This window comes from Somniosus microcephalus, chromosome 1 (assembly GCF_052327205.1).
Source record: "Somniosus microcephalus isolate GS21.2 chromosome 1, FLI_Smic_1.0, whole genome shotgun sequence".
In the NCBI taxonomy this organism is placed as follows: domain Eukaryota; kingdom Metazoa; phylum Chordata; class Chondrichthyes; order Squaliformes; family Somniosidae; genus Somniosus; species Somniosus microcephalus.
In genome coordinates, this window is record NC_140987.1 from 25662373 (window position 1) to 25685515 (window position 23143).

General features: G+C 49.7%; 1 protein-coding gene across 1 annotated transcript in view; it reads right to left on the reverse strand.

Moving 5' to 3' along the window:
* The window catches only part of LOC147123998 (putative ATP-dependent RNA helicase DDX60), a 217424-nt gene extending 195058 nt beyond the window's left edge, over positions 1-22366 (reverse strand). The window contains exons 1-2 of the mRNA XM_085975509.1: positions 21723-22366; positions 13823-13892 (exon numbers count right to left, since the gene is read on the reverse strand). Coding sequence (XP_085831635.1) covers positions 13823-13892; positions 21723-22176 — 524 coding nt within the window. The 5' untranslated portion in view covers positions 22177-22366. The remainder of the gene's footprint in view (positions 1-13822; positions 13893-21722) is intronic.
* Between the last annotated feature and the right edge of the window lie 777 nt (positions 22367-23143).

A 23143-nucleotide genomic window follows, 5' to 3' on the forward strand; every position in this document is an offset into this window, starting at 1 on the left:
CAGGACTGTCGTATGAGGAGAGATTGGGTCGACTAGGCCTGTATTCACTAGAGTTTAGAAGAATGAGAGGGGATCTCATTGAAACGTGTAAAATTCTGACAGGGCTAGACAGACTGGATGCAGGGAGGATGTTTCCCCTGGCTGGGGGAGTCCAGAACGAGGGGTCACAGTCTCAGGATACGGGGTAGGACATTTAAGACTGAGATGAGGAGAAATTTCTTCACTCAGAGGGTGGTGAACCTGTGGAATTCTCTACCACAGAAGGCTGTGGAGGCTAAGTCACTGAATATAATTAAGAAGGAGATAGATAGATTTCTAGTCACAAAAGGCATCAAGGGGTGTGGGGAGAGAGCGGGAATATGGAATTGAGATAGAGGATCAGCCACGATCATATTGAATGGCGGAGCAGGCTCGAAGGGCCGAATGGCCTACTCCTGCTCCTATTTTTCTATGTTTCTATGGGATATAGATAGGCTCAGTGAGTGGGCAAAAATCTGACAGATGGGAGTTTAATGTGGGAAAATGCAAGGTTATCCACTTTGGTAGGAAAATTAAAACTCAAATTATTTTTTAAATGGGGAGAGATTACAAAATGCTGAGGTACAGAGGGATCTGGGGGTCCTTGTACATGAATCACAAAATGTTAGCATGCAGGTACAGCAAGTAATTAGGAAGGCAAATGGAATGTTGGCCTTTATTGCAAGGGGAATGGAGTGTAAAAGTAGGGAAGTCCTGTTACAACTGTACAGGGCGTTGGTGAGACCACACCTGGAGTACTGCGTACAGTTTTGGTCTCCTTATCAAGGAAGGATATATTTGCATTGGAGGCAGCTCAGAGAAGGTTCACGAGGCTGACTCCGGAGATGAAGGGGTTGTCTTATGAGGAAAGGTTGAGCAGGTTGGGCCTATACTTATTGGAGTTTAGAAGAATGAGAGGGGATCTTATTGAAACATATAAGATTCTGAAGGGGCTCGACAGGGTAGATGCAGAGAGGATGTTTCCCCTCGTGGGGGAATCTAGAACTAGGGGGCATCTAGAACTAGGGGGCATAATTTCAGAATAAGGGGGCACCTTCTAAATCGGAAATAAGGAGGAATTTCTTCTCTCAGAGAGTCGTGAATCTTTGGAATTCTCTTCCCCAGAGAGCTGTGGAGGCTGGGTCATTGAATATATTTAAGGTGGAGACAGACAGATTTTTGAACGATAAGGGAGTCCAGGGTTATGGGGATCGGGCAGGGAAGTGGAGTTGAGGCCAAGATCAGATCAGCCATGATCTTATTGAATGGCGGAGCAGGCTCGAGGGTCCAAATGACCTAATCCTGCTCCTACGTCTTATGTTCTTATGTCTAACAACTTGCTGCGTAGGAAAAAAAAAATTCTCCTCATTTTCCTTTCGATGTTTGCCCAGTAACTTTACTATTGGAGCATGTCCTATCAAAATAAGGTCAGGACCCAATGCGAATTGTCCCAAATTATCAACATGCAAGATTTTTTTTTTTTTTTTTAACTGTCCACTGTCACAACCATCAACAGAAACCATAGCGCTTAAAGGGTCGCAAGACAATTACCGAAAGAGGAAGGCCATTCGGCCCTTCTTAGGTTACCCATCTAGAAAGACTGTAAAGTTCCTACATTCCAGCATTCAATTGGCCCTCAAATGATTTCCACTACTGTACAGGGTCGCCAACTCTGGTTGGGCCTATTCCTGGGGGTTTCATCACATGACCTCCCACCTCCAATCATCTCGGCCAGACAAAGCCTTCTTCCCCCATCTCCAATATTTTTTATAACTAAGAAACGCATCATTTTTAATTGGGTTCTTGCTGGCAGCAATGTCCGGAGATTAATCTTTAATTCCTGGGAGACTCCAGGGCACTCCTGGAGGGATGGCAACCCTGCTACTGTACCTGGGACTCCATTCCAAGTGTTGATCGCTCTTAGTGTGAAGAAGAGCTTCCGAACATCAGTGGTAAATTAGGGATTTTTTTTCTAGTTTATACCTGGAACCCTTTGTTCTACAATTTAATTTAAACTAATTTAACTGTTGCATACAGTTTTGTGATGAAATATTCCATTCATCACTGCCTGTGACTGTGGTTGGTTTCAGTTTCATTTCCCTTACCTCTGTTCCGTTTCCTCACCATTGTATTGTACTATGTGTAGGGCTCCGCCCATACCTGGCCCATTGTATTGTACTATGTGTAGGGCTCCGCCCATACCTGGCCCATTGTATTGTACTATGTGTAGGGCTCCGCCCATACCTGGCCCCTATGTAAGCTGGCCCAGCCTGCAGCACATCCAATACGGCAGAACTCTGGATGGAAGATACCTCTCTCCTGTGTGTTACCTTCTAAGTCAATAAAAGCCTTGTTTTGTTTCGCTAACATCGAGTCTCGGATTTATTGAGGCACATCAATTTTATTGACTTAATTTTCAACACAATGGATCAACTCTTGAAACCCGAACGTTTGGATTTGGACCAGCATGCTTCGGACGCATCGGCACGCTTCGGACACTGGTTTATGTGTATGGAATTCTTCCTGGACAATTCCGCAGCCGTCAAAGGCGCTACGGACGCTGCGAGTATGAAACTCGGAATTCTGCGGAATTGGGTAAGCCACCGGGTTTACCCCCTCATCCAAGACGCCGACACGTACCCGGCCGCCTGCGACATCTTAAAGGCGCATTACCAGCAGCCTACGAATGAGGTGTATGCTAGGCATCTGCTCGCTACTCGCGCACAGCGACCTGGGGAATCGGTGGAGGAGTTCCTAGGCACCCTGAAAACGCTTGGCAAAGACTGCAAGTGCCAAGATGTAAAAGCCGCAGTGTACACTGACGAGCTTGTTCGCGATGCCTTTATCACAGGCCTCAGCTCCACTTACATCCGGCAGAGACCGCTGGAAAAAACGGGATTGGACCTGAAACGGGCTGCGGACACAGCGCGATCCCTGGATGTGGCCCAGAGAAACTCGGACGCCTACTCTTCAGCCCGCGCCGTCCACGCCGCCACGTGCGCACCAAGGGCGCCGCCATCTTGGAAGGCATCTTCCCCGCCCGGCAGCCCAACACCGTCGGGGCCCCGCTCTCCCCCCAGAATCCCTACGACAGCCGCGACGCGTCGGGGACCCAACTGCTACTTCTGCGGGCAGCCGAAGCACACCAGAAACCTGTGCCCGGCGAAAGGCACCACCTGCTTTAAGTGCGGTAAGAAGGGGCACTTCGGGAAGGTGTGCAGAGGGAACCCCGCCGGAAAACCCGCCACCGCCGCGTGTGCGCCGTGGGAGCGGCCATCTTGGACGCCATCTTGCCCGACCTCGTGGGGTCCGCCATCTTATGAGCAGACAGCGTGGACGCCATCTTGTCTCGATCAGGGCCCTACGGTGGCATCGGTCACAGTGGACCAGACCAGTCCGCACCCGCTATCCAAATCAATGGTGGACATCGAGGTAAACGGGTGCGGGGTTAAATGTTTAATTGACAGTGGAAGCACGGAGAGTTTTATCCACCCTGAACTGGCACAACAACTCTCCCTAAAGGTGGTCCCTACTCGGGGTACCATCTCTATGGCTGATAAAACCCAGACATCAACCATTATGGGTTACTGCACGGTACAATTGTCCGTTAACGGAACTGTATACGATAATTTTAAAGTATTAATCATGAAGAATCTATGTGCGAGCGTGATCTTGGGCCTGGATTTCCAGTGCAACCACCAAAGCATCACGCTCAAGTACGGTGGGTCCCAGCCGCCCCTCACAGTGTGCGGTCTGGCTACCCTGAAGGTAAAGCCGCCTTCGCTATTCGCGAACCTTACCCCTAACTGCCGGCCAATAGCGACCAAAAGCAGGAGGTACAGCTGGGAGGACAGGCGGTTTATCGCGACCGAGGTAGACAGGCTCCTGAAAGAGCGCATTATTGAACGCAGCAACAGCCCGTGGCGCGCCCAAGTGGTAGTGGTAAGGGGTAGCGAGAAGAAACGGATGGTGATCGACTATAGCCAAACGATCAACAGGTACACCCAACTAGACGCCTACCCGCTACCCCGCATATCAGAAATGGTGAACCAAATCGCCCAATACCGGGTGTTCTCCACCATCGACCTCAAGTCAGCGTACCACCAGCTCCCTATCAGACCAGAGGACCGCCCGTACACCGCCTTCGAGGCGAACGGATGCCTCTACCAATTCCTCAGAGTCCCCTTTGGGGTGACAAATGGGGTCTCGGTCTTCCAGAGGGAGATGGACCGCATGGTCGATGACCACCACTTGCAGGCAACCTTCCCCTACCTCGACAACATCACCATCTGCGGTCACAACCAGCAGGATCACGACTCGAATCTCGAGAGGTTCCTGAAAACCGCACAAAAACTCAACCTCACCTACAACGAGGACAAGTGCGTTTTCAACACCACGCGCCTCTGCATACTAGGCAGCGTGGTGGAGAATGGGGAAATCAGACCAGACCCCGACCGATTGCGCCCCCTACGGGAGCTGCCCCTGCCCAACACTCCCAAAGCCCTGAAAAGGTGCCTGGGGTTATTTTCTTATTATTCCCAATGGGTCCCCAACTACTCCGACAAAGCCCGCCCCCTCTTGAAAGCATCCTCTTTTCCGCTCTCTGCTGAGGCCCACGCCGCCTTCAAAAGCATTAAGCAGGATATTGAGCGGGCCACGCTACAGGCAGTGGACGAGAACACTCCATTTCAAGTGGAAAGTGATGCGTCTGACTTTGCCTTGGCGGCCACCCTCAACCAGGCGGGGCGGCCCGTAGCTTTCTTCTCGAGGACCCTCCAAGGGCCCGAGATCAGACACTCCTCCGTGGAAAAGGAGGCCCAAGCCATCGTGGAGGCAGTGCGCCACTGGCGGCACTACCTAGCCGGCAAACGCTTCACCCTACTTACCGACCAGCGGTCGGTAGCGTTTATGTTCAATAATAAACAGAGGGGGAAGATTAAAAATGATAAGATTCTTAGGTGGCGGATCGAGCTCGCCACCTTCGAGTATGACATCATTTACCGGCCAGGGGCCCTTAACGAATCCCCTGACGCCCTCTCACGAGGGATGTGTGCCAGCGCCACCGGGGATCGGCTACAGACCCTCCACAACGACCTCTGCCACCCAGGGGTCACGCGGCTGTTCCACTTCATAAAGTCCCGTAACTTACCCTACTCGATTGAGGAAGTTCGGTCTCTGACCAGGAATTGCCGCACTTGCGCTGAGTGCAAGCCTCGGTTCTACCGCCCAGATAGGGCCCACTTAATCAAAGCTACACGGCCCTTTGAGCGGCTCAGCTTAGATTTCAAGGGCCCCCTCCCGTCCGTCGACCGCAATGTTTACTTCCTGAACATTGTGGACGAATACTCCCGGTTCCCATTCGCCTTCCCCTGCCCAGACATGACCAGCACCACGGTCATTAAATGCCTCAACAGCCTGTTCTGCCTGTTCGGTATGCCGAGCTACATCCATACGGATAGAGGGGCGTCCTTCATGAGTGAAGAGCTACGCCAGTACATGCTGTCCAGGGGGATCGCCACGAGCCGTACCACCAGCTACAACCCCCGGGGTAACGGTCAAGTGGAGCGAGAGAACGGGACAGTATGAAAAGCAGTCACTCTAGCTCTAAGGACCAAGGGCCTCCCTATCTCCCGCTGGCAGGAAGTCCTCCCGGATGTGCTCCATTCGATACGGTCGCTATTGTGTACTGCCACTAATGCCACGCCTCATGAACGAATGTTTGTCTTTCCCCGGAAATCCACCTCAGGCGTATCCATGCCGTCATGGCTCTCCACCCCAGGTCCGGTATTTGTGCGAAGGCATGTGAGGGGCCACAAGACGGACCCTCTCGTGGAGCCAGTGCACCTACTCCACGCCAACCCCCAATACGCGTATGTCCGGCACGCCGACGGAAGGGAGGACACCATGTCCATAAAAGACGTCGCCCCAGCCGGTAACGACAACAACCACGACAATAGCAGCAACAACGATCACAGCAACTCTTACCCACCCACTACTCTTTCATCACCCCCGGAAGAACATCGACCAACGGCACCCCCACCAACTACCCCTTCAACAACCCTGGCGGCACCCCCGGCAGAGACCCAGGAGGCCACCGGGGACACCCAGCCGACACCCGCGGCACCACAACAGCCACGTCGGTCGCAGAGGACTATCAAACCCCCGAACAGACTAAATCTATAGAAGGGGTGAATGTGATTAAATATTCCATTCATCACTGCCTGTGACTGTGGTTGGTTTCAGTTTCATTTCCCTTACCTCTGTTCCGTTTCCTCACCATTGTATTGTACTATGTGTAGGGCTCCGCCCATACCTGGCCCATTGTATTGTACTATGTGTAGGGCTCCGCCCATACCTGGCCCCTATGTAAGCTGGCCCAGCCTGCAGCACATCCAGTACGGCAGAGCTCTGGATGGAAGATACCTCTCTCCTGTGTGTTACCTTCTAAGTCAATAAAAGCCTTGTTTTGTTTCACTAACATCGAGTCTCGGATTTATTGAGGCACATCAAGTTTACAATCTCATACACCGCAATAAGATCGCCTCTTAGAGCTCTCTCTTCCAGGCCGAAAAGCCTAAGGGGTCGATTTTCTGGCCGCCGTCGGGCGGCTTTTCATGCGGCCAGGGTCTGAAAATCAGCGAAAAAGCGGGTTGGGACCACCCCCCCCCGCCTGATTCCCCGCCCTGTCCAACTTTCGGACCGCCGTTTCTACGCGACCCGCCTCAGTCCCGGCCGCCGCTGGCGGGACTGGTCGTCAGAGCAGTAATGAGCAATTATCTCCTTGTTGAGGTAGATTTTCCGTGGCCGTTGCGACTTTGGGGCTTTCCCCACATCAAACCCGCCTGCTGGGGAACCCCGCTGATGAGAGCTGGCGTGAAAACAGTTGGCTTGCTTGCTTGCAGCAGCAGGTCAATAAGGGCTGAAGAGATTTAAAGAGGCAGCATTTGCAGGCTGCAGGACCTTGTTGATGAAGGCTTGGGGGGACTTTTTGAAGGCTTAGGAACAGCTGTAGAAAGTTGGAGCCTCACACACTTCTCCAGTGTGAGCTCCTGGGAAGCCCCTCTCACCACCCTAACTCAGCGCCTCCTCAACGGAGGCATCTGCCAGAAGCATGGGAGGCCTTTGGTACCTTCCCTTCCTGGCATTAGAGGATCTCCAACAGCAGAGGCGGCAGCAGCAGAACCAGGAGCAGCAGGATGAGCACCAGGAGCACCAGGCTGCTGCTCACTCACCTGAAGCTGCACAAGCCAGAAGGGGCCAGCGCTTGGAAGTGGCTTGAGAGCACCTTGCTGCGCTTTAGGGGGCCAGTGGTACCCGTTTCTGCACTGGCAGTCCTGCTCAGAAGGACTTCCATGAAGATCTGGTTTCTCTGTTCAACAGATGGCCAACGCTCCTCAAGAGATGTCATTCTCTTATGAGCACTCACCATGTTTTCCGTACCCTGGCGAGTTATCTCCTGCATGGAGGTTGCCAACCTTTCCATGGTGATGCGTTCATGCGCCAATGACTCCACAAAGGCTCTACTCATGGTCGCTATGGACTCCTCCATTCGCTCCACACTCGCAGCGACCTTGGAGACAAAACCTGCCAGAGACTCCTGCATCTGTGCATGGAGATCCATCACCTCTTCTCTTGCGGATGGACCCAGAGGCAGAGGGTCGACATGCAGCGCAGCTGAGCTGAGCTGGCAGAGTCCTGCGCCCTCCGACGAGGACTCTCCACTGCTGTCCCTGTCTCCAGAATCTGCTGAGGCTCACTTGTGAGCTGTGAAACACCAGGTGACAACACTACTCTATGTCCCGAAGGTCCCCCCGAGGTGTGACTGTCTGCGCTGGTGCTGGGTGCGCTTACTTCTGCTGACGCTGCGCCCTCAGAGTTTGGAGCTTCCTCTGAGGAGTCTGGCTGCACAGCCTCTTCCTCCTCCACAGTGAGGACGGGGGCTCTGGATGGTACTGTGGGGGAGTAAAGGAAGGAGTTAGAGATGTAATGCCAAGGTTCTTCTGGTGACTCCCAGCGAGTTGGCATCTGCTGACACCTGCATCCATGCAGCATTGGTCTCAGTGGGAGGCCTCTTCCTCCCTGACCTAGGGAAGAGGACCTCCCTGTGGGCCCTTACCCCATCCAATAATGCCTGCAGTGAAGCCTCGTCGAATTTGGAGGCAGCTCGGGGTCTGGCACTGGCCACAGCTGCTGCAGGCTCCTCTGCCATCCTGTATGGTTCATTTGGAAGCCTTCAGAGGATGCACTGCTTGCTATGGACCTTGAAAGCACCACGAATGATGACATCATACTGTGGGGATTTCTGACTCGAATTGGACAATTAGCGAGGCTTCCCACATGCTGGGAATTAATTGGCCAATTGAGGGAAAATTGCGTGGAGCTGGCTGACACTTTTTTATGTGTGTCAGAAACCCCACATTCAGGGAAACCCGACCATTTCCCACACAAGCCGAAAATCGGGGCCTAAGTTTCTCCAGTCTTTCCTCATAACTTAGACCCCCACCCCGAGGCTGGGGATCAGGGCTTGTGGCTCTTCTCTGCGCTGCCTCCAGCAGTTCAACATCTCCCTTGTAGCTCGGTGACCAGAACTGGACTCAGTACTCAAAGTGCAGTCTAAAGTGCGGTCTAACCAGAGCCCTGAACAATTTGACCATGACTTTGTCTAACTGGTATTCTATTCTAAAGTGCAGCACTCCAATGGCATTGTCGATTGCTGACCTCCCACGCTTGGACATTTTGGGCATTGAATCTACTAAGGCTCCTAGATTTTTCTTTAGTTTCATCCATAGCTGTTTCCGCACCATCCCTGGAGTATCTGTGTTTCTCCTTTTCCCTTTCAATGTGTAGTTGTATTCCGTTTGTTTCTATTAAACTTTGTCCATCATTATTCAGTTGACTTATCTATTTTCTTCATCTTATTCTGTAATTGCCAAACTGTCTGCCCCAATGTCACATGCTCTCCCAGTTTGGTATCATCTGGAAACCTCATCAATTTGCATTGGGTTTCTGAGTTAATTGGCATTAACTGACATTAACACACACTCGAAACTCACACTCACATTAACACACACACTCCAACCTCACACTGACATTAACACACATACACTCCAACCACATACTGACATTAACACACTCACTCCAACCTCACACTGACATTAACACACTCACTCCAACCTCACACTGACATTAACACACTCACTCCAACCTCACACTGACATTAACACACACTCCAACCTCACACTGACATTAACACACACTTGAAACTCACATTAACACGCACACTCCAACCTCACACTGACATTAACACGCACATTCCAACCTCACACTGACATTAACACACACACTCCAACCTCACACTGACATTAACACACACACTCCAACCTCACACTGACATTAACACACACACTCCAACCTCACACTGACATTAACACACACACTCCAACCTCACACTGACATTAACACACACTCGAAACTCACACTCACATTAACACACACACTCCAACCTCACACTGACATTAACACACACAATCCAACCTCACACTGACATTAACACACTCACTCCAACCTCAAACTGACATTAACACATACACTCCAACCTCACACTGACATTAACACACACACTCCAACCTTACACTGACATTAACACACACACTCCAACCTCACACTGACATTAACACACACACTCCAACCTCACACTGACATTAACACACACTCCCACCTCACACTGACATTAACACACACACTCCAACCTCACACCGACATTAACACACACACTCCAACCTCACACCGACATTAACACACACACTCCAACCTCACACTGAAATTAACACACTCCAACCTCACACTGACATTAACACACACACTCCAACCTCACACTGACATAAACACACACTCCAACCGCACACTGACATTAACACACACTCCAACCTCACACTGACATTAACACACACACTCCAACCTCACACTGACATTAACGCACACACTCCAACCTCACACTGACATTAACACACACACTCCAACCTCACACTGACATTAACACACACAATCCAACCTCACACTGACATTAACACACACAATCCAACCTCACACTGACATTAACACACACACTCCAACCTCACACTGACATTAACACACAGGGCCCGATTTTTGGCTTGTGTGGGAAATGGTCGGGTTTCCCCAAATGTAAGGTTTGTGACACACAAAAAAATGTGTCAGCCAGCTCCATGCAATTTTCCCTCAAGTGGCCAATTAATTCCCAACATGTGGGCAGCCTTGCTAATCGTCCAATTCGTGTCAGAAAGCCCCACAGTATGATGTCATCATTCGTGGTGCTTTCAAAGTGTCCAGTAAGCTATTCCACCTCTGCAGGCTTCTCAACCACTCTTGCACAATGGCAGAGGAGCCTACACCAGCTGCTGCCAGCGGCAGAGGCCGAGCTGCGGCCAAATTCAACGAGACGTCATTGCAGCCCTTGGTGGATGGGGTAAGGGCCCACAGGGAGGTCCTCTACCCTCGCTCAGGGAGGAAAAGGCCTCCCAAAGAGTCCACGGCTGCCTGGATGGAGGTGGCAGCAGAGGTAAACTCTCTGGGTGTCACCCGTCGCACCTGGCTACAGTGCAGGAAGCGCTTCCATGGCCTTCACCGCACAGGGAAAGCAAGTATGAAGTTTCCATCACCCTCAACCTGATCCCCATTGCCTTTCCCCAACAGCACTCAGCTTCAGCAATCTCTTCTTCCACATCCCACTTCACAGTCACATCCATGCACCCTTACCCATTCCGTCTCTCTCTATGCTCACATTCACATAACTATTCCACCATCCAGTCTTGTAAATAGTTTTAATGCCATCATTTTCCTGTACATAAAAAATCTGGTGCCAGCTGCTGCAGTTATGGCGTCTGTCATTTGGCAAATGGGGATGTCACATAGAGGCCTTAGGATAACTTGCAGATGACTGCAAGCTGGTCAAAGATGTTGGAAAGTGCAGGCATGGGCCACTGTCCATGGTCAATTCAGAAGCAGTGAGGCTGCAGTGTTTGATGTTCCAGGCTACGTAAATCTGCCCAGGATGAGTGCGTTCCTTGCATTCCGCCCAGCAATGTTCTCGCGCACTGGTGCCGCTGGTTGGCGGGACTCTGCAGGATGCTCGTTTCTGTCCTCCTCCTCCTCCTCCTCCTCAGCATCATCCTCATCCGAGGCGGCTCTGTGAGGAACCTCTTGGTCCTGCGGAATCAGCAAGCCACGACGCTGTGCCATGTTGTGAAGCACACAGCATACCACAACGATTTTGGAGACCCTGGCTGATGAGTACTGTAGGGCTCCACCTGATGTATCGAGGCATCTGAAGCGCATCTTCAACAATCCGATGGTTTGCTCGATAATGCATCTGGTGGTAATGTGGCTGGAGTTGTAGCGCTCCTCAGCTTCGCTGGCTGGTCTCCTCAATGGCGTCATTAGCCAAGAGCGCAGGGGATATCCCTTGTCTCCAAGTCACCATCCTTGAAGTTCGTTTGGCGGACTGACTAGCGGAGGCACAGTAGACTGGCACAGTATGAAGGAGTCATGGCAGCTGCCAGGGTACCTGGCACAAACATGCAAAATCACCTTCTTGTGGTCACACACCAGCTGAACGTTAAGGGAGTGGAAGCCCTTGCAGTTGACAAAAACTCCTGGATTGCGGTGGGGTGCCCTGAGGGCCACATGTGTGCAGTCAATGACGCCCTGCACCCTTGGAAAGTCTGCCAGCTGAGCGAATCCACGCGCTCGCGCCCTCACACTTGCGCGATCCCTGGTGAAATGGATGCGATTGTGCGCGATGGCAAAGAGGGCATCGGTTACCTGCGTGATGCATGTGTGTGCGGCAGCCTGGGAGATGCCGCTGATGTCTGCTGCTGATCCCTGGAAGGAGCCTGAGGCATAAAAGTTGAGTGCGGTGGTGACTTTGATGGCCACTGGTAAGTAGTGTGGACCTGTTGCTCTGGGCTCCAGGTCTTGCCACAGCATTGCGCAGATGTCAGTCACAACCTCTCGCGAAAGTCGGAGCTGCCTCTGGCACTGCTGCTCAGTCATGTTGAGGTAGCTGACCCTGTGTCTGTACACCCTGTTTGGGGAGTTTCTCCTGCGCCGACGGCCTTCCATGCGCTGACCCCTTCTGGCCTGTGCTGCCTCAGGTGGGTGAGCCGCAGCCTGCCGCTCCTGCTGGTGATGCTGTTGCTGGAGTTGCTCCAGCCTCCTCTGCTGTTGGAGATCCTCTAATGCCAGGAAGGGAAGGTACCAAAGGCCTCCCATGCTTCTGGCAGATGCCTCCGTTGAGGAGGCGCTGAGTTAGGGTGGTGAGAGGGGCTTCCCAGGAGCTCACACTGGAGAAGTGTGTGAGGCTCCAACTTTCTACAGCTGTGCCTAAGCCTTCAAAAAGTTCCCCCAAGCCTTCATCAACAAGGTCCTGCAGCCTGCAAATGCTGCCTGTTTAAATCTCTTCAGTCCTCATTGATCTGCAGCTGCAAGCAAGCAAGCCAACTGTTTTCACGCCCGATCTCATCAGCGGGGTTCCCCGCAGGCGTGTTTCACGTGGGGAAAGCCCCAAAATTGCAACGGCCCCTTAAAATCTACTTAAACAAGGTAATAATTTGAGATTTGTGTTCCGACGGCCAGTCCCGCCAGCGGCGGGCAGGACTGAAGCGGGTCGCGGAGAAACGGCGGTCCGAAAGTCGGACGCGGCGGGGAATCAGGCGGGGGGGGGCCGCGACCCGCTTTTTCGGCGATTTTCGGCCCCTGGGAAAGCCGCCCGGCGGCTGGCAGAAAATCGGGGCCACACACTCCAACCTCACACTGACATTAACACACACACTCCAACCTCACACTGATATTAACACACACACTCCAACCTCACACTGACATTAACACACACACTCCAACCTCACACTGATATTAACACACACACTCCAACCTCACACTGACATTAACACACACACTCCAACCTCACACTGACATTAACACACACACTCCAACCTCACACTGACATTAACAGACATATTCCAACCTCACACTGATATTACATAGGATTCCATAGGATATACGGCACAGAAAGAGGCCATTCGGCCCAACCAGTCCATGCCGGCGTTTATGCTCCACTCGAGCCTCTTCCCTTCTTTCCTCATCTAAATCTATCAGCATAACCCTCTATTCCCTTCTCCCTCATATGCTTGTCCAGCCTCCCCTTAAATGCATCTGTACTATTCACTTCAACCGCTCCCTGTGGTCGCGAGTTCCACATTCTCACCACTCTCTGGGTGAAGAAGTTTCTCCTGAATTCCCTATTGGATTTCTTGCTGACTGTCTTATATTGATGGCCTCTAGTTATGCTCTTCCCCACAAGTGGAAACACTCTCTCTGTATCCACTCTATCAAAACCTTTCATCATTTTGAAGACCTCTATTAGGTCACCCCTCAGCCTTCTTTTTTCAAGAGAAAAGAGCCCCAGCCTGTTCATCCTTTCCTGATAGGTGTACCCTCACATTTCTGGTATCATCCTTGTAAATCATCTCTGCACCCTCTCCAGTGCCTCTATATCCTTTTTATAATATGGCGACCAGAATTGTACGCAGTACTCCAAGTGTGGTCTAACCAAGGTTCAATACAAGTTTATCATAACTTCCCTACTTTTGAATTCTATAAAGGGCCATTAATGCACAGGCAGTCCAAACCTCACGTTGCGAAGCAAACCATTGAGCCGCACATTCCAATTAGCATACCTCTCCAACGAGAACGTGTGGTTAGTCTGTGGGTTCAAACAATGTCTACTTACTGGGCTTGTCCAAGGATCCTGGTCAAATAATATGACAGCCAGCGCAAAGTCTTCAAAGGCTCCTTTTCTTCTGAAAAACAGTTTTAGGATTATGATGGTTATCTGCTGGCTATTATAAGATATAGAAATCAGAGACAGATTCAACATAACTACACATATGATGACTGAAACACTTATAGATAAGTACAAAAGTTCCCAGCGCTGAAATTTCCTGATCTCCACCGCTGAACTTTCGTGATGATAGAATCATATAGAATCATAGAATAGTGCTGCACAGAAGGAGGCCATTCAGCCCATCGAGTCTGCGCCGGCTCTTTCGAAGAGCAATCCAGTTAGTCCCACTCTTTCCTCATATCCCTGCAATTCCCTTTTGAAGGCTATTACTGAATCTGTATCCACAACCCCATCAGGCAGTGCATTCCAAATCCTAACCACTCGTTGTGTAAAAAGGTTTTTCCTCATGTCGCCACTGGTTCTTTTGCCAATCGTCTTAAATAAATAAACAGCGGCGCAGTTTCTGGCAGCGGTGGGCTCTCCACCACGGAACCTTCTGAATTCCCATCACTGAACTTTCCTGATCCTCACTGCTGTCAGCCGTGACTCAGTGGGTAGCGCTCTCGCCTCTGAGTCCGTAGGTTGTGGGTTCAAGTCCCTACTCCAGGCACTTGAGCACAAAGTCCAGGCTGACACTCCCAGTGCCGTGCTGAGGGAGTGCTGCACTGCCGGAGGTGCCGTCTTTCAGATGAGACATTAAACCAAGGCCCCGTCTGCTCTCTCAGGTGGACATAAAAGATCCCATGGGCACCATTTCATAGAAAAGCAGGGGAGTTCTCCCCGGTGTCCTGGCCAATGTTTATCCCTCAATCAACGTCACTAAAAACAGATGATCTGGTCATTATCACATTGCTGTTTGTGGGACCTTGCTGTGCGCCAATTTGGCTGCTGCGTTTCCCACACGGTGGCATAGTGGTTAGCACTGTTGCCTCACAGCACCAGGGACCCGGGTTCGAATCCGGCCTCGGGCGACTGTCTGTGTGGAGTTTGCACATTCTCCCCGTGTTTGCGTGGGTTTCCTCCGGGTGCTCCGGTTTCCTCCCACAGTCCAAAGATGTGCGGGTTAGGTTGATTGGCTATGATAAATTGACCCTTAGTGTTAGGGGGATTAAATATGTGGGGTTACGGGGATAGGGTGGGATATGTGTTGGTGTAGGGGTTACGGGGATCAGGTGGGATATGTGTCGGTGCAGGCTCGATGGGCCGAAATGGCCTCTATCTGCACTGTGAGGTTTCTGTGATTTCTGTGATTACAACAGTGACCACACTTCAAAAAGTACTTCATTGGCTTTAAAGAACTTTGGGACGTCCGGTGGTCGTGAAAGGCGCTGTAGAAATGCAAGTCTTTCTTTCTTGATCCTCACCATTGAGCGTATGTCACCTCTCTGATCCCATCTGGCCTGGTTGAAAGCCCCACAAGCACGCTATGAGATCCTGGCTGAAGATCGCCACTACCTCTCATCACTTGAAGATATTTCCCATCAATGATTCCTCCTCCTGACTTGACAAGTCTATTGTATCATTCCCTGTGACGTACAAAAGGTCGCCCTCTATTGGCTTGTTCCAGGTTTTGCAGAGGAATAACAAGAGGAATGTGGCATCAAGCCAGGGGAGAGAGATTATCGAGGGGACTTATCTAAGGAAGGATATTCTTGCCTTGGAGGCGGTGCAACGAAGGTTCACTAGATTGATTCCTGGGATGAGAGGGCTGTCCTATGATGAGAGATTGTGTAGAATGGGCCTATACTCTCTGGAGTTTAGAAGAATGAGAGGTGATCTCATTGAAACATACAAGATTCCGAAGGGGATTGACAGGGTAGATGCTGAGAGGTTGTTTCCCCTGGCTGGAGAGTCTAGAACTAGGGGGCATAGTCTCAGGATAAGGGGTAGTCTCATTTAATACTGAGATGAGGAGGGATTTCTTCACTCAGGGGGTTGTGAATCTTTGGAGTCCTCCGCCCCAGAGGGCTGTGCATGCTGAGTCTATGAGTATATTCAAGGCTGAGGTAGATAGATTTTTGGACTCGAGGGGAATCAAGGGATATGGAGATCGGGCAGGAAAGTGGAGTTGAGGTCGATGAAGGCCGGTACGGAACCAGGTAGCCGAGATGTACGGGAGGAAGCTGCAAGCAAGATAAAAGGGGCAATCTATGTGAGCATTGCCAAGCCTACACACCCACAAGATCACTTAGCTGTGTGAGGGGGTGCCTGTATGTTCCTACCAAACCAGAAGGGGTTTAGCGTTGGAAGGGTCCTGTGATAGTTTAGTTCACGGGAGGGTGCTTTTTCTTGGCCATGGTAAGTCAGCACAGCAGGGGCTTGTTGGACAAGTCAGAGTTGTACTGTTTTAAAGCGGAATATAGGGAGTTAGGAGGTAAATTAAAGAACAGGACCTCAAAGGTAGTAATCTCAGGATTGCTACCAGTGCCACGTGCTAGTCAGAGTAGAAATAGAAGGATACTTCAGATGAATACGTGGCTAGAGGAATGGTGCCAGGGGGAGGGATTCAAGTTCCTTGGACATTGGAAACGGTTCTGGGGGAGGTGGGACCAGTTCAAACCGGACTGTCTGCACCTGGGCAGGGCTGGAACCGATGTCCTGGGGGAGTGTTTGCTAGTGCTGTGGGGGAGGGTTTAAACTAAAATGGAAGGGGGTTGGGAACCTGAGCAGGGAGACAGAGGAAAGGGAAACAAGGATAAAAGCAAAAGATAGGAAGGAGAAAAACAAAAGTGGCAGTCAGAGAAATCAACGGTTTAAATCAAACGTGGCCACAGTAAATAATAATTCTAATAGGTCTAAGAGCGTTAAAAAAACAAGCCTGAAGGCTTTGTGTCTTAATGCGAGGAGCATTTGTAATAAGGTGGATGAATTGGCTGCGCAAATAGAGGTAAACGAATATGATTTGGTTGGAATTACGGAAACGTGGCTCAAGGATGGCCAAGACTGAGAACTCAACATCCAGGGGTATTCGATATTCAGGAAAGATAGGCAAAAAGGAAAGGGAGGAGGGGTAGCATTACTGGTTAAAGAAGGGATTAACACAATTGTAATGAAGGATATTAGCTCTGATGATGTGGAATCTGTATGGGTAGAATTGAGAAATACTAAGGGGAAAAAAACATTAGTGGGAGTGGTATATAGACCTCCAAACAGTAAGGCGGAGGTTGGGGATGGCATTAAAAGGGAAATTAAAGAAGCGTACAATAAGGGCACAGCAGTCATCATGGGTGACTTTAATCTACATATAGATTGGGCTAACCAAATTAGTAACAATACTGTGGAGGAGGAATTCCTGGAGTGTTTACGGGATGGTTTCCTGGACCAATATGTCGAGGAACCAACCAGAGATCAGGCCACCTTAGACTGGGTATTATGTAACGAGAAAGGATTAATTAGCAATCTTGTTGTACGAGGCCCCTTGGGTCGGAGCGATCATAATATGATCAAATTCTTCATTAAGATGGAGAATGAAGTAGTTGACTCAGAAACTAGGGTCCTCAATTTAAATAAAGGAAACTACGATGGTCTGAGGAGCGAGTTGGGTAGGATTGATTGGGAAATGGCACTCAAAGGGTTGACGGTGGATAGGCAATGGCAAACATTCAAAGACCGAATGGATGAACTACAGAAGTTGTTCATCCCAATTTGGCATAAAAATAAAACAAAAAAGGTGACTCAACCGTGGCTAACAAGGGAAATTAGGGATAGCATAAGATCCAAGGAGAGGACAAACAAATTGGCCAGAAAAAGCAATAATCCTGAGGATTGGGAGCAGTTTAGGATTCAACAAAGGAGGACAAGGGGATTAATTAAGAAAGGGAAAATAGAATATGAGAGTAAGCTTGCAGGGAACATAAAAACTGACTGTAAAAGCTTTTATAGATATGTAAAGAGAAAAAGATTGGTGAAGTCAAGCGTAGGTCCCTTGCAGTCAGAATCAGGGGAATTTATAATGGGGAGCAAAGAAATGGCAGACGAACTAAATACATATTTTGGTTCTGTCTTCACAAAGGAGGACACAAATAACCTCCTAGAAATACCGCGGAACATAGGGTCTGATGAAAGGGTGGAACTGAAAGAAATCAGTATTTGTAGGGAAATGGTGTTAGGAAAATTGATGGGACTGAAGGCCGATAAATCCACAGGCCCTGGTAATCTACATCCCAGGGTACTTAAGGAAGTGGCCCTAGAAATAGTAGATGCATTGCTGGTCATCTTCCAGAACTCAATAGACTCTGGAACAGTACCCATGGATTGGAGGGTAGCTAATGTTACCCCACTATTCAAAAAAGGTGGCAGAGAAAAAGCGGGGAATTATTAACCAGTAAGCCTGACATCGGTAGTGGGTAAAATGCTAGAGTCCATTATAAAAGATGTAATAGCAGAGCACTTGGAAAGCAGTGATAGGATTGGACAAAGTCAACATGGATTTACAAAAGGTAAATCATGCTTGACTAATCTACTGGAATTTTTTGAGGATGTAACTGGTAAAATAGATAAGGGAGAACCAGTGGATGTGGTGTATTTGGACTTTCAGAAGGCTTTCGATAAGGTCCCGCATAAGAGGTTAACGTGCAAAATTAAGGCACATGGGATTGGGGGCAAGGTATTGACTTGGATAGAGAACTGGTTGGCGGACAGAAAGCAAAGAGTTGGAATAAACGGGTCGTTTTCCGAGTGGCAGGCAGTGACTAGTGGGGTACTGCAAGGATCGGTCCTAGGACCCCAGCTGTTCACAATATATATTAATGATCTGGACGAGGGAATTGGATGTAATATCTCCAAATTTGCAGACGACTCAAAGCTGGGTGGCAGGGTACGCTGTGAGGAGGATGTCGTGAAACTCCAGTACAATTTGGACAGGTTGGGTGATTGGGCAGAAACATGGCAAATGCACGATAATGTGGATAACTGTGAGGTTATCCACTTTGGTGGCAAAAACAGGAAGGCAGATTATTATTTGAATGGCAATAGATTGGGAGAAGGGAAAGTGCAAAGAGACCTGGGTGTTCTTGTGCACCAGTCGCTGAAGGTAAGCATGCAGGTGCAGCAGGCGGTTAAGAAGGCAAATGGTATGTTGGCCTTCGTAGCAAGAGGGTTCGAGTGCAAGAACAAGGATGTCTTGCTGCAGTTGTACAGGGCCTTGGTGAGACCGCACCTTGAGTATTGTGTGCAGTTTTGGTCACCTTACCTGAGGAAGGACTTTCTTGCCATGGAGGGAGTGCAGCGAAGATTCACCAGGCTGATACCTGGGATGGCAGGAATGACGTACGAGGAGAGATTGTGTCAATTGGGCTTATACTCCCTGGAGTTTAGAAGATTGAGAGGGGATCTCATCGAAACCTATAAAATTCTGTCAGGTCTGGACAGACTAGATGTAGAAAGGATGTTTCTGATGGCCGGGGGGTCCAGAACCAGGGGTCATAGTCTAAGGATAAGGGGTAAGCCATTTAGGACTGAAATGAGGAGGAACTTCTTCACCCAGAGAGTGGTGAACCTGTGGAATTCTCTGCCACAGAGGGCGGTGGAGGCCAGTTCATTAAATATATTCAAGAAAGAGTTGGATATATTTCTTGAGGCTAAAGGGATCAAGGGATAGGGGGAGAAGGCAGGGACAGGGTACTGAATTTGGATGATCAGCCATGATCTCATTGAATGGCGGAGCAGGCTCAAAGGGCTGAATGGCCTACTCCTGCTCCTGCTCCTATGTTTCTATGTAATGTTGTGTTCACACCGATCATACTGTATGCGAGTGGAGTGGTTTTTGTTAACCTTAATAAACACTGTACGGGTGAGCCCGAAAACGCTGTCCATGTTCCAATCTGTCCTCAGTAATCCCTATCGTCCAGAACTTGTAGTAAGGGGGTTTGCGTGCTCGCTACGGGCAGGGCGAAACCACTTACATTGGCCCAGAACTTGGTGTCGGGGGCTTGCCGCGCGTGCAAGCCCCGATCTGCACTCACCCGGCGCGCTGACATCTGAAGCCCGGGCCTGCTTGCATTTCCTTTCACAGGCCCGGTTCAGATGTCAACGCGCAGTGCTTACCTGATCCAGCGACGTAGTTAGTGCGACGTGCCGGCTGGGATCAGGTGAGCACTGTGCAGCCAATCAGGGGAGGGGAAGGTTCATTCATGAGTTTGAGAGTAAGAACTGTCAAACTCATGAAAACTACGGGGGCCCAAAACACTATTTAAACTTTAAATAAAAATTTAAAAAACATCCTAATCATTAAATTAAGTATAAATAAGTTTAAAAAAATAATTTAAACAATAATTTTTTTATGAAAAAAATAAATTTTTAATAAAAAGGGTCTAAAACTAAACTTACCTTATTGTAGATTCTTTAAAATAATAAAACTGTGGAAAAAAAATTCTAAATTACACTAAAACACCACTTACCTGTAAAAATAAATGGGGCAGAAATTCCTCCCCAAACGTGTGAGTACGGAAGGGGTACTCACGCGTCTGGCCGGAGGAAATGCCGGTTTTCAGCATGCACAGCGCATGCGCTGAAAACTGGCATTTCCTCTCCTCTCACCCAAGAGTTGAAGAGGCTAGCGCGTGCGCTGTAGGGGGCAGCGCGCGTGTCTTGGATTTCCTCTGTTTTGGGGGATTTGCGTATGTGTAAAGGCCTCCGGTCTTTACGCTTGTAAAAAGCACACGTAAGTATTTATTTTTACAGGTAAGTGGTGTTTTAGTGCAATTTAGAATTTTTTTTTCCACAGGTTTATTATTTTAAAGAATCTACAATAAGGTAAGTTTAGTTTTAGACCCTTTTTATTAAAAATTTATTTTTTTGAAAAAAAAAATTATTGTTTAAATTATTTTTTTTAACTTATTTATACTTAATTTAATGATTGGGATGTTTTTTAAAATTTTATTTAAAGTTTAAGTAGTGTTTTGGGGTGCAGTACTTCTCATGAGTTTGACAGTTCTTACTCTCAAACTTATGAATGAAGTTTCCCCTCCCCTGATTGGCTGAACAGTGCTTACCTGATCCCAGCCGGCACATCGCACTAACTACGCCGCTGGATCAGGTTAGCACAGCGCGCCGACATCAGAACCGGGCCACTGACAGGAAATCCACTGCGGGCCAGGTTTCAGATGTCGGCGCGCAGGGTGAGCGCACATCGGGGGCTTGCATGCGCGGCAAGCCCCCAACACCAAGTTCTGGGCCAATACTTACGTGTGCTTTTTACAAGCGTAAAGACTGGAGGCCTTTAGACATGCGCAAATCCCCCAAAACAGAGGAAATCCAAGACGCATGCGCTGCCCCCTACAGCGCACGCGCTAGCCTCTTCACCTCTTGGGTTAGAGGAGAGGAAATGCCGGTTTTCAGCGCATGCGCTGTGCATGCTGAAAACTGGCATTTCCTCCGGCCAGACGCGTGAGTACCCCTTCCGTACTCACACATTTGGGGAGGAATTACTGCCCCAATGTTGTGTTCACACCACTCATACTGTATGCGAGTGGAGTGGTTTTTGTTAACCTTAATAAGCACTGTACGGGTGAGCCCGAAAATGCTGTCCGTGTTCCAATCTGTCCTCAGTAATCCCTATCGTCCGGAACTTGTAGTAAGGGGGTTTGCGTGCTCGCTACGGGCAGGGCGAAACCACTTACAATAATTGGCGATTGCGGCAGGGGCCATAGGAAATTGGCCACCGCAAAAACCGGTTACAGCGGCCTCCTGCCACCCGAATTCCCAATCCTGCCCACCGCCCAGGTAGTGGATCGAGGCTTGATTGCAACATGCTCACGCCCACACCACCGTGCCTGCCCCCCCCCCCCCCCCCCACATCCCTTAAAATCGGGCAGCCGGTGTTACGTGAGTTTTACAGTTTACTTACCAACTGATGCCGTTCCTCCTCTATCAGAAGAAACATCTTTGCTGACACTTGACCCCTCAGCTCCAGCCTGCGAGTGGTCAAGTTCTTCGCCTGACTCATCCGAGTCTGAGGACTCGTCCAACTTCAGCTCTGCCATGGCATCGTCTAGGAACTTGTGGTCATCTGACCCGCTTTCTACCACACCTTCCTCGTCCAGACTGTCCGACTCTTCCTCATCCAGACTGTCCGACTCTTCCTCCGAGTCGCCTGCGCCTTCCTTGTCCAGATTCGCCGCCGACCTCTCTGGCTCCAGATTGCCAGAGGAGCTTCCTTCCGCCAGACTGCCCAGACCTTCTCGATCCCGACTCCTCTCGCCTCCCCGGGCCGTGGAGAGGGGATCCGGCTGCATGCTGCTGGTTGGCGTTGTTTGGTCAAGCGGTTCACGGTCGGCCCAGGTCCCGGGTGCTTCGGCCATTCCTTTTCTCAGACTCCGAAAGTCACTTGTTGGTCCGGCTCTGTACCTGTCCAAGTCTCCAACAATCGCACAACTCAGAGTTGGGTCGTCCACTCTAACTGTCCAAGTCCTGTGTTATTCCCAAGTCAGTGATCTGCTTTACTTCAGTCATGTGCTCCTTTGGTGAACTAACACACGGCCCTGGGCACCAGCACACTGTAGATACGGTGAACAATGTGCAGAATGTTCTTATTGGCAGGATAGTGAAACTGTCAGGAAAGTGAAACTATCTGGCAGGATAGTGAAACTATCAGGAAAGTGAAATTGCCAATGAGGTGTCACACAATATCTGATCCAACTGAGTTTCGTTTCACTCAATAAGTGCATTAGGAGGTGGGACTTCAGAGATGTACATATAAGGAAAGAGGAAAGCAAATATATCACAGAATCACAGAAACCTCACAGTGCAGATAGAGGCCATTTCGGCCCATCGAGCCTGCACCGACACATATCCCACCCGATCCCCGTAACCCCTACACCAACACATATCCCACCCTATCCCCGTAACCCCACGTATTTAATCCCCCTAACACTAAGGGTCAATTTATCATAGCCAATCAACCTAACCCGCACATCTTTGGACTGTGGGAGGAAACCGGAGCACCCGGAGGAAACCCACGCAAACACGGGGAGAATGTGCAAACTCCACACAGACAGTCGCCCGAGGCCGGATTCGAACCCGGGTCCCTGGCGCTGTGAGGCAACAGTGCTAACCACTATGCCACCGTGATATATATCTATATATATGCATAGATCAATATTTTTTTTAATGGCCATCTGATTATGGTTTATTTAGTGGGCCTTGTTTATATCGAAACCTTGACGGGGCTTTCAGTACTGATCCCGTGCTGGGAGGATGAAGAAAACCGGGAGGGGTGTAAAACCGGGCTGCCTATTCACTAACGTGCCACTATGAACATTTAAATTA